Source organism: Rhodamnia argentea, chromosome 6, assembly GCF_020921035.1.
Source record: "Rhodamnia argentea isolate NSW1041297 chromosome 6, ASM2092103v1, whole genome shotgun sequence".
In the NCBI taxonomy this organism is placed as follows: domain Eukaryota; kingdom Viridiplantae; phylum Streptophyta; class Magnoliopsida; order Myrtales; family Myrtaceae; genus Rhodamnia; species Rhodamnia argentea.
In genome coordinates this window covers 4,341,745-4,353,715 of record NC_063155.1, presented here as the reverse complement: position 1 = coordinate 4,353,715, position 11,971 = coordinate 4,341,745, and the positions used below count along the sequence as shown (strand labels likewise).

At 38.6% G+C, this 11,971-nt stretch overlaps 1 protein-coding gene across 2 annotated transcripts; it reads left to right on the top strand.

Moving 5' to 3' along the window:
- Positions 1-1,463: 1,463 nt before the first annotated feature.
- LOC115744894 (5'-nucleotidase SurE-like) lies at positions 1,464-11,396 on the top strand. Of its 2 annotated transcripts, none has more exons than XM_030680299.2 (10): positions 1,464-1,843; positions 4,000-4,094; positions 5,029-5,093; positions 5,365-5,408; positions 6,437-6,514; positions 8,051-8,204; positions 9,737-9,913; positions 10,469-10,528; positions 10,616-10,744; positions 11,200-11,396. In XM_030680299.2, exons 1-9 carry the CDS (start codon positions 1,695-1,697, stop codon positions 10,724-10,726), a joined length of 933 nt encoding a protein of 310 aa, XP_030536159.1. In that variant the 5' UTR covers positions 1,464-1,694; the 3' UTR covers positions 10,727-10,744; positions 11,200-11,396. The 2 variants fall into 2 exon arrangements, with proteins under 2 accessions (XP_030536159.1, XP_030536157.1); XM_030680297.2 differs by having other exon boundaries at positions 1,465-1,843; positions 10,616-10,741; positions 11,197-11,396.
- The last annotated feature ends 575 nt before the right edge of the window (positions 11,397-11,971 follow it).

The following is an 11,971-nucleotide window of genomic DNA, read 5'->3' as shown; positions in this document are numbered from 1 at the left end:
TCAGTATGTACTGGACCTTCTTCAGCCAAACCCTAGAGATTGCCTAAGATCCTGGGCTAACTCACTAACTAGTCCAATAAGATTAGCTTCTTGCCTCAAATTTTTTTTTTTTTTTTATAACTTGAGAGACATGAGTTGAAGCTTGTCCCTCAAGGCTTCTTCACATTATTCTTCTTCTTCTCCTTTTCAATAACTATCAAGCTTTTCTCATCGACCAATGAGGGCATCTCTCGTGCAAGAGCACCTGTTCCTACTTTTTATACTCACAAGTCAATTTCTCGAGCAAAAACTTTTGTCGAGAGAGTTTATAATCCTTCATACTTGGATATTTTAAAAACTAGAGTTAGCTTTCGTTCGTCGTGTGAAAAATGAAGTATTTTTGAAAAATATTTTTCAAGAAGTCATTTTCTAAGAAAATTACAATATTTTTCAATGTTCGGGTGAAACTTGAAAATGAACGGCAAAATATTTTTCGCTGTTTAGTATGGATACTTAGATTTGATTTTCCTGCGTCCACTCCTTTTAATTATTTTTATATGCATTTACTTTTATTATTATTTTTATTTCTTTTAGAAAATTCAGCATCTTAATTTTTCTCTTTTTCGTTTTTTCTTTTTCCCTTTTTTGCCTTTTTCATTCTTCTTCAGCCTGACAACCGGGCGTAGGCGATGCCCGAGCTTGCCGGCCTCGCTCGCCTATGGCCCGGCCTCACCACGGGCCAATGAGGCTCGAAGATGGGAAAAAAATAAAATAAAAAAAATAGTTAAAAAAAGAAATGTGGAGAAGTTGAGGACAGAAAGATGAGGGAAAATATTTTCCTCTTCTCAAAGAGAGGAAATCATTTTCCTCACTTCTCAAGGTGCTTATTCCATGATAGGAAAATATTGTCCTTGACTCGTTTATTTTTTGTGAAACGAAATTCAAAAAATCCAAAAAGTATTTTTCTGTTCCGCCAACGAATTGACCCTTAATAGCATTAGAAATTCCAAATCGGCACACATAACGAATTCATCTTAAACTACTTTTCGCCTTACAAAAAATCACAAACTGGTATCTCGGACCAAAATCTTTCCTCCACTTACATGCATAAGTGTCAAAACACTATGGTTTACATTTTCTATGTCAGATCTGTCATTATTCACATTAAACCAGTCTTACAATTCTCTGTTAAGTGTGTCGAGGGTACGATATTTTAAAGAGAGATTTTGGACGGAATGCTAATGGACGATAGATTTGGTTCAAGAGCATCGATTTTTGGCTTTTTGTTTGACGAAAATTAGTTCCGGAGAAATGTGTCATGGGATATCGGTTTAGATTTTTTTTTTTTTTTTGCGAGATGAAAACTAATGCGTATAAATGTACTGATTGGATATTTTTAACAGTTTTAGTAAAAAAAAAAAATGGGCTCTTTTTTTTTTTTTAATGACCGGAGCTAACGGGGAACCATATTCCCTCCAATGACTCGAATCTGATGCACTTTCAAGTTGGGCTACAATTGTTCAGAGGTATATATACAGTTGGTGCCTACTCCGTATTTGTGCTCTCTGCGAGAATCTTTGAATCGCCCAGTCGATCAATCCCTCCGAATCACAATCATCAACACTGCCTCGAAGAAGCTCGATCGCGCTTCGCTCGCATTCGCTTTGATCTCTTCCACCGATAAGCTCGTCGGACTCTCTCTCTCTCTCTCTGTGATGGACGGCGTTATTGACCGGAGCTCCGATGAGCGACCGACGGTCTTGGTCACCAACGACGACGGCATCGACGCTCCTGGCTTGCGCGCTCTGGTTCGCGCCCTCGTCTCCGCCGACAGATTCCACGTCCGAGTCTGCGCTCCCGATTCGTAAGTTTCAGTAACCGCGCTGGCTTTGACTTTATGCACTCGATAATGCAGTATGTGGTGCGTGAAGGTCCTCCTATTCGATTTTTTTAGCTGGGAGTTTTAAGAGTCGAGGCTCTGATTCTCTGGATTATTAGGCCGTAGGAACTTGATGCGGACTCTGCGTTTGAGTTTTTGGGCGTTTGTGTGATGTCACTCTGTTTCGGTCTTCTTCGAGTTCAGTAGTATATTCAGCTTGTGATTTTCAAGCTGTTTTTGGTTGATCTTTTGGATATCTGTATAAAAGGTTAGTGTCCTTCAGCTGAATATGTAATTTGTGAGTAGACGAGGACAAAATATGTAAGTACTTCAAGAAACGAAGCAAACGTAATTGTAGGAGGATCTGAAACACTTATCAGTGAGGATATTTATGAGCTGCTGGTTTGATTTCTTCCGACACAGTTTCGGTTGTCCATACTCCATAGAGCTTTACTCTTGTTATCCATCTTTTTTCTCACTAGACACAAAAAAGAGAAACTCTTCGGTCAATGGAAATTCTCGCTGGACGTGTTGTGGGGACAAAACCTTTCACTCTTGATACTGAAAGGGGTAGTAGTTTAGGCAGTTAGATAGTGATGGGTCTTCCTCTATTCCTTGCACGAGCAAGTCTACTACACCAAGCCACTCACATATCAATAATCTGGGGGATCCAAACTACGTCCCTCTAAAAAGCACAAGTTACCATGTAATTTTTGCTATGTCATTGGCTTTGTTCTCCACATCCCTTATTAACTAAAGCTTATGCGAGGTATTCTCCCTGAGCACACAGGTGCTTGTTCTTTGGTTTTTTAAGATCAGTGTGTAGCCACATGGAAGTTCAAGTGAGCATATCATATGTCTTCCAACCTTTGATTACCTTGTCTGGCTTAAGTGTAAGAAGGTGCTTTCTCATGGTTACAGGCTAACAAACCACACAATATGGATATCTTTCAATGCTTTGGGCAGAGAGTACTTGCAAGGCAGCCCATCTTTGTTTGGTTTGCACCAGACCAGGGCTTAATCAAGTTCCTGAGGCATGCAGAGAGCTGTTTGCCGTCCCATGCCCACTTCAAATTTGGTAGTATGCCTCTCTAGGGAGATATCTCCTCTCTTAGAGTATCCTCACATTTAGAAAAACTCCGAAAAAATTTCATTGATGGATATTTAGGTCTTTATTAATAGAATGTCAAACCCGACAACTTAAACTATTAAATCAAAGGAGACTTATGTACATAAGGCCCATTGCAATTCTGTAATAAAGTGATGTTGGATGTACTTAATTCCCTCCATGTGCATTTCCCAATGAAAGATGACCGGGTAATTATCTCGTACATGGAATGGAATGGAAGAACAGGGGATATGAAGATTTACATACAAATACTAGTATCGGGGATTTCAAGAAATTGGATCGAGAACCTAAAAGTTTGAGGTATTTGGTGAAGAGAGATTAATCGTATAAAAGTCTCATTGCAGTCCTGTTTTAGACCGGTGTGAACTGGTTTGATTATAATTCTTTCTCCATGTTAAGAACTAGTTTGGGCTCTGACCAGAATATTCGATCATTAATTAACGGGAGTAGATACTATAGTGCCTAGCATATACATGGAGAGAAGAAGAGAGGGGGGATTTCCTGAATGTTAAGCTGTCAAGGTGGTCAAAGAAGACTGAGTGAGTTAGACTCCATTTCAACGGTGTGGATTTTACTAGCATAATTTTTTTTTTTTGTGTGTGCGGGCGCTTCTTCACTGTTGGGTATTTTGTGAGGACCTAAGGTACTCTACAAAAGGGTCAAAGTTAGTTCTCTAAAGTCTTGATTTCGAAACTTTGGTAGTTGTTTGTTTCTGATGAAATATTCTCTCGCTCTGTCAATGTGTGAATTGGATCCTAGTTGACATACCGGTACAAATTTAGAGCAGCCCACTTTTCATTCATTGGATGGAAAAGGGGTGTTGGGGTTGGGGGATGGTGTTGTTAATTTTTCGGAATATGCATTCCTTTGCTTGCAAGCTTCCTAACCCCACGGGAATTATTTTTTATTGGCATGATTTCTATTTCCTATTTGCAGTTCCTTTAAAATTCAAATGATTCGTGGATTTAATGGAATGGAATGCTTTTCTCATCCTGAGTTGCACCGTTGGCAGGGAAAAGTCTGCTGTGAGTCATAGCATCACATGGCGTCATCCTATAGCTGTTAAGCGAGTAGATATCGATGGCGCGGAAGCCTTTGCGGTCTCTGGTTTGAATCATCACCATTCAGTGGATATTCAAATTTGAAAATTTCCTGTTGTCTAGTTCAAGCTACTATCCCTTTACCTTTGTTGTTGGATGGACTAGCATTTCCATTTTTGGTGATTCTCTAATATTCTTACGACGCTTGAGGAACTTACAGAAACAGACGAAAAGAAAATAAAACGTCACTTGTGAACAAGATGTCCATACGGTCATATGTAACTCAACACCTGACCATCTTTTCTTGCAAAAGATTGGTCTGAATCTGGCAGATAATCCACTCATGAATCCTCTTGGTGAGTTGTTTTCCACCCATGATCGAACTCCCTAAAGCGAAGATAGTTTTGTATAAAGCTCTTAACATTATTTGTCATTTTAAAGGTGGCTCTTGAAAATGGCAATGGAAGATAAATGGTGTGAACTGACCACTGAGTATAGATATATATGATATCTTGTAGTCCATTTGGACCATTCCATCTACCTGAATGTCCTAATAAGAGAAGCTTTTTGTACCTTTCTTTGGGAGTAACCTACCATATTTTCATCATTTTTTTCCTCCTCAAAAGTAGTGTCTAAATCTTTGTCTAAAATTTTGGGCTGAGCTGTGCTGCAGAAGGAAGGAGTATAGATGAGACTAGAAGATCTTTACCTTTATGTCAGGATATTATTTAAACTTTCTAAAATGTGTTCTCAAAGTTAAAATTGCCCATTGAACTATTTGTTTTTCTTCCTTTTCTTTTATGAGTTGCTACCCCCATAACTTCTTTTTCTAGTTAACTTTTTGGGCTTATCATGGACCGACTAAATTTTCTCCATAAGCTAAATCACAGGAGTTGGGATATGCCTCGATTGTAAAGCAGGAGATTAGTTTTTTACGAGTGTGTAAAGAAGTGCTGTGCTTTGTTATCTTAGCCAATTCACATCTCCTATGTGCTTTGCAGGAACTCCAGCGGATTGTACTTCTTTGGGAATCTCTAATGCAATCTTTTCTTCGATTCCTGACCTGGTATATATGGCTTTTTGCACAAACTGTGTGCTCTCCGTTACCCCGTTCTTTTGAAAGTGTCAAAGTCAAACTCTGCTATGCTAGGACAATGCATTAGCTAGCTATGAGCGCTCTATGGGACTTTATATATGTTAGTCTGTCAGGACATTATACTCCTGTCAATTCAAAGTGTGCGGAGCCCTTCTTTCCAACTTTTCTGGGCAGTATTATTCTGCTACACTGGTAGAATTTTTGCTTTCTGATATCTTAATCAGTTCTTACATGCGCACAGGTACTCAGTGGTATTAACAAGGGCAGCAACTGTGGTTATCACACGTCAGTAAAGCATTCTTTTGGTCTATTCATGGAGTTTGCTTTCCTTATTTTTTGGTATCTCAATTGCGTAGTAGAGACTCAAAATCCACTAAATACTCAATCAGCCACCATTAATTGAAGTGATTTTATTTCCTTAGTAGATTACTCCCACATCCCTTGTTGTGGCAAATTTGTGTGACACTCTTCATATTTTAAACACTGTAGGAACACTCCATGTTAAGATCTGTTGGATCCACTAAATAAACACCATATGCTTAGATAACTTTAAAGTGCATGTTTTGTACAAGTAGACTAAAAGGATGATTTCCAAGGCATCTATTTACCTTTAATGATAAAAATGCTCATGAAGTGAGGGCCACGTTGTTTATGGATTTGGTGGATGTAACAGATTTTACGAGGTGCATCTTTGAAATGGTTTTGCAAAAGCACGGGTGGTGCTCCCTCATGTTGGCCAAAATAGGGGTGTTGGAGGATTTATTACTCTCTGTAATATGGAGGAACTCAATTTAGACTTAAGTATCTTTACTTTCTCATAAGAAAAATACTCATCTACTCGACAAGTCTGTTGAATATGGTTATTACAATAAATAGCAGAAAGTTCGAGTGAGCATATTTGGATTTTTTGTCACAGTAGATTAAAGAGGGATCTTGGCTATAGCAGTTATAGTTTTTTTGTACCTTGGCTTGGGAGGGAGTCAGGAGAAAAGACTCTTTTCAACGTGGACCTAAGAAGTTTAAGCCGGACATTATCATTGTCTTTTTATGTTTCCTCATGCTAAGTCTGACATTTTATCATAAATTGTGACCGGTTCAGGTGTAAATTAAAACTTGCAATTTTCTATTCTTAAAGTACAGGAAGGATATAAGAAGTTTGGCTTGAGTTTCAAAATAGATGCAAGCATAGTGTTAAATCCACTTTACAGTGACTTCAGTGATTTAGTAGCTAGTGCTTTTGTAGTCACAATGTAATATTGTGCGATACTCTATTGCCTGCTGACATAAATGTATACCTACTTGTTACATTACAGAGTTTACTCTGGAACTGTAGCTGGCGCTCGTGAGGCCTTCTTTAATGGTGTTCCTTCTGTCTCAATGTCATATGACTGGTATTGGACACTAACCATTCTCCACATGCTATGTACTCAATTGACAGCTTGGTTCATAGAGAAAACCCAATACTTTGTTATAATCCATACTCGAGGCAGTCTCAAGTTCTTAATTTTGAATGGCTTAGCGATTTATGTTTTTCAATAATCTCTTCTTGGCCAATGAGAGATTAATTTTGTATATAACACAATGAAAATAGTTCTTCCTGCAGATTGACTTTTAATCTGTTGCACATCTACTGCTAACCACATTATTCTCTTCTGACAGGAGCTGCATTAAGGTGAAATGCTTTGCAAGTATAAACAGCAATTAAAATCATTAAATTTTAGCTATAAAGAGCTGTCAAGTATAGCTGCATTATATTGGAAATTTACCTTATCTTTACTGGGCATCGATCATGATCTTAGTTTCAAAATTTGTTCTGCTAATATGTCCTCTCTAACATGTAGTTAGCAACCTCCAACTCCCATTGTAATATTCATTAGCATGACCAGCATGAGCATGCTATCTTCCATCCTCTTTCTGACTTCCCTGTGTCCTCGCATGTGAATGCTCATGCAAGAATGTGTTCAAGAGATCATGAGAGGCTGCTTAATTCGATTTGTAAAACTGGGCCACAAGCTATTCTAAGCTCGTTCAACCCTTAAGAGGAGGCATGGCCGGAATACAGTTGACTTAGGTGAATCACGTTATCTAGAAATGATTATCTGAGAAAAAAATAGCACTCATAAACAAAATTAAAAGAGAAATCGTAAATAAAGGTAAAATCTACACTTGCGAATTGAGAAAGTGACATCCTATTAGTTCATTATAAGCTTATGTAAAAATTCAGTCAAATTTATTCTAGTTTCCAGTTATTCATGTCGGACGATGATCAAATAGGAGAAATAGTCACTTCTGATTTATTTCCTTGTTTTTTCACCCTCATTTATGTTTAATTATGTTTGATTTGTAAAATAGGAATATGCGGCCGACGTCTGTAGGTTTGGACTGCATGTTCAACTTATAAACTTGACCTGTCTATTTCTTGTTTTTCTACCCGAGCCGAACTTTAAAGACTCATAATATGAATGAATGCATAGACACCAATCTGCCATATAAGTATGGTCTCCAGCAATTCTACTATAAATGAACTACTTGAACAAATTTGAATCGCCAAGATGGTTTTCTATGAACACTTTGGAAATGTCTCCAGTTCACTTGAATATATCATGTTACCAGCATGAGGTTCTCATGGTTTGGAGTTTGGACCTGACATGTCAATAGAAAACTAGGATGCAGTCCAAATTTTTAAAGGATTGTACCCCAGACATTGCAGGAAACACATTGCTAAGATTTTGACCGAGGGTACTTTTGGAATACTCTAATATTCATTTATAGATGTCATCAGATTGGTTTATATGATTGATCTCTAATGACTCAGTAGAAAGTACGCATTTGTACAGAATAGGACAACCTTGCATATAACCGCCACAAAGTTGGTATCTCTAAAGCTACCCTTGTTGCTTACTCCTGATTTCAGTATTGGCTTTCAGGGTTGGAGGTAAAAGCAAGGTTGATGACTTCACTCTTGCCGCTGAGGCTTGTCTACCTATAATAGGTGCAATACTCCATAGGATCAGAAACCACAGTTATCCGAATGGTTGTTTTCTGAATGTAGATCTACCAACAGATATTGCAAACCACAAGGTAAATTTGACAAATTGCTCTTTGATAGCAGGCAATATGAGATAATTGGGATAATTAATCTATACAATCACTATCACTACAAACATATCTATCTATTTCACATAGGTGTCTCCTGGCATACTTTCAACATCTCCTATTTGCCATTGGCAATGTACCTTTTAAACAGTGAAGTGTTTGTTTTTTTTTTTTTTTGGTAAGGTAAGTATGTATAGACTTTTCAAACGACTTAGTTACAAGAAAGGGCCGAAACACAAAAACCTTGACCCGACTAGGACACAAGAGATTGTCCTAGAAGGGTCAAAGGTGATGCGGCGCAAAAGATCAAGAGGGATCAAGAGAAAGTCCCCAAAAGGCCAGACAAGCGGCCGAGGAACCAACAAACAGTGAAGTGTTTGTTGGTTCCTGAAAAAGTGAAAGCTTTATTTGGTCAATTTTTTTTTTTCACACAAGCACAAGAATCCATGAACATGCATTCGGATCTCTTCCCTGTTTACTGTTCGTACTTTGAAATTGTCGGACTCCCTTGTCCTTGCAAATTTTCTTATTTATAACAATAGCTCCAGGCTTTTTTCAGAGAAGACACCTCATCTCTTGGGGAGATCTGGTGTAGATTCAGTTCCAGTCTTTAGCGTGCAGTTGACTCCACACTTGTCTTTGTTTGGTATATCCTATTTTTAGTTATTTGTGGGAATCATAGAACGTAAGCACGGGCGAACTGGTCTCAGTTTAGATAAAGCTGCTATTGCGCATTCGTATCTTGAAATTGAGGAATCAGATTGCAAATTAAGTGATTCAAACTTTTGGATAATTTGATGAACAGAGATTTTTTAAAAGGGACCCACACAGTCAAGCTGTCTTTTGACACGTGCTTTACTGGAATCAGTTGAAGCACCTCACAGTCTTCACGAGCCAATTTTGACCTGTTCTCTTTTATGGCATTACTATTACTATTGATTACGGGATGATTCCTGCCATTAGTCGAATGATCATGTGCTGTTATCCTTCACCACTTTCTTTAGGCTGTGACCAGATTGAAGTGCTATAGACTTACAAATGGGAAGGATTGTGAAATAGTTACTCCAAAAGTTCCTCCAAGTGCCCTTGCCTTTTCATATTTTTTACTTTTCTTCTAACCAGCTGTTAGAGCCTTATGCTAGCACTTGTTAGGGAGAGCACGGATAATTGTTTAGCTTAACAAGGTTTAAAATCCAACCTGTTCAGCCCCAACCTCCTTTGATTGACATGGGATGTATTCCTCTTCATTTCTTGAGATTTCGGATGAATGACCTTATAAATGCCCAATGAGCTCTAAATCATGTCATCCATGAGTACTGAATAGAGAATGCTTGCAACTATACATTTATTGGAATCTGGAACTTTTCTTTTGTGACTTTAACCATTATTTGAATTTGGAATTTCGATGTTGCGGTTCTAACTATCTATAGTGCGACTTCTCTGGAATATCTAGCTAGAGTTTTGTTGCAGTGAGGAGGATGTAATGACGTTTCACCAGTTCTTTATTTCCTTGAAAGGGGTATAAGCTGACTGACCAGGGTAGAAACTTTTTCGTGATGGGATGGAGACTGGTGTCCTCAGAAAAGCAAGGTGGACAAATGTTGTCGACAATGACTATGGATAAAGATGTAGCAGATTTGCCTGATATGGATGCATCAACTATCTCAGCAGAACATCGTCTGTTCAAGAGAGAAGTGGGTCTTTGTCAATCTGTCCTCTTGTTGTGACCTAGTTGTTTGATTATATATTTCTCAGCTTGCTTCTTGGGGAAACCTATTTGTTGTCAAAAAACTATTATTGCACTTGTCATTTTGATCTTTGACTTGGTGATTGCTAGTGCCTGGACGTTGCAAAGTTAAATGCATTCTGATTAAATTAATTTTTCATCAGTCTCCAAAAGGTTATGGTCTTTTCACGGATTGAAATTTACCATGCCAAGCGTGTCATGCACAGAATGTAGGGGCTTTTCTAGTTAGCTGCATATATTCCATCAGCAGGAAAAGTTGGAGACAGAAGGATAGGATTTAGGGGATCACTCTGTCAAGATGTCTGAAGTTTTTTCCTGTAAACATGCCATCAAAGTTCATGTTAATGTTTCTCGAAACAATATTGTTCCCCCCGGGGGTGTGGGGGTGGGGTGGGGTGGTGGTTTGGTGGTGGGGGGTTGGTTGCAAAATTATGGGGTTTTATGTGATTGAGCGCTATTGTAGATTGTTTCTCTCTTCGAACACTAATTTGAACATTGTCAGGTAAGGAAATCTCAAGTTGATGACAGCGATATGGACCACCACTCTCTTCAAGAAGGATATGTACGTGTTTTTGCTACCTATTTGCATAATTTGTACGAGTTGATGCCAAATGTGTAACTTACTTGACTTGACATTATCATTTTCCAGATTACCGTTACTCCTCTGGGTGGCCTTTCTCCTGCTGAGAAAGAATTTCAGGCCTTCTTTAAAGATTGGCTGCCAAGTTTATCTGAACGCCCCTGTTCATCAGCCTTATAGTTCTCCAATTTCCATGTGAGTTGCTGTATTACTAAAAATTTACGAGTTGTAAGCATCAGCTCTCGGATAGGGATAGAAAACTTTATCTTGACTGGTTGAGTTTTCATTCAACTGAAAGTTCTTTTGAATTTTTCGATATTGACAAACTGAATAGAGTGGCTCTGCTGGATCAAGCCTATTCCACTGCCATTTGGAATTTATGCCATACAATGATCTGTCAATTGTCATCAGTAGTTAATTATCAGTACAAATACTTTAGCTGCAATGGCGGCCCTATAGGTCCACAAAATTCTCATATTTCACAGTTAAAATTCTTTTGGAAACAATTTACTTTTACGTTATTTAACTAGCAATTTTTGTCTTGTCCCCCCACCCTCAAATTCCCTGTCTGCCATTTTGTAGCTGTGTATTGAGAAGGAATATGACAGAAGGTACTCTATGTTCTGATGCTCTCTTTTTCGTTTTGACAGATATTGCTGATTTTCTCCTAGAAGTAGATTATATTCATAAAAATGGATCTTCGCCGATAAGATTCGGTGGTTTCCATTCAAAGCACCTTGAAGCTCTATAATCAGCTTATTCTGCTTCCAGTTTCATATGATGTGTGTGGATGATGCTCATCAGTGTCAGCTACCTTTCTATTTGGAATAATGTAATAGCTACTTACCTCGAAATCGACTCATCTCATGTGGTTGCTTCTCCAACTTTTGCCTGTGACATTGGTTGAGGCCGTTTTACCTGTGACATTGGTTGAGGCCGTTTTAACTCAGTAATCACCTCGAATCAAGATGCTAATTCGGCGATTCTTCATGGTTGGCCCTGGCTACATCACACACACAGCAGTGCTCCCTGTTCGAGATCTTGTTCCGCTTAAACTGTACGCTCGTGTATGATCGATGGATTGGGGCTCGGGTTAGTAAGGGGAGAACATCTCTTTCATCCTTTTCATCTATAGATTATGCTGACAGACCTTTCATGCATTGTGATAAAAACTTTCCTAACCGAGCAAGTTCCGATTGAGAAGGTTCATTCTCTAACTCGGTAAAAGGACACGTCCCGATCCATGTAGTGCAGGAAGGACTCGATGGCAAATTTTGACGAGTCAAGGCGATAATGACATTTAATTGATGGGCAGGACCTGATTAAGCTAATCCCGAACAAAAACATTATCTATTTAGTAATGATGGGCTGACTTGGATAATAAGTGAGATCGAGGTTTAGCTAACCTCGACTTGCCCTGCGATC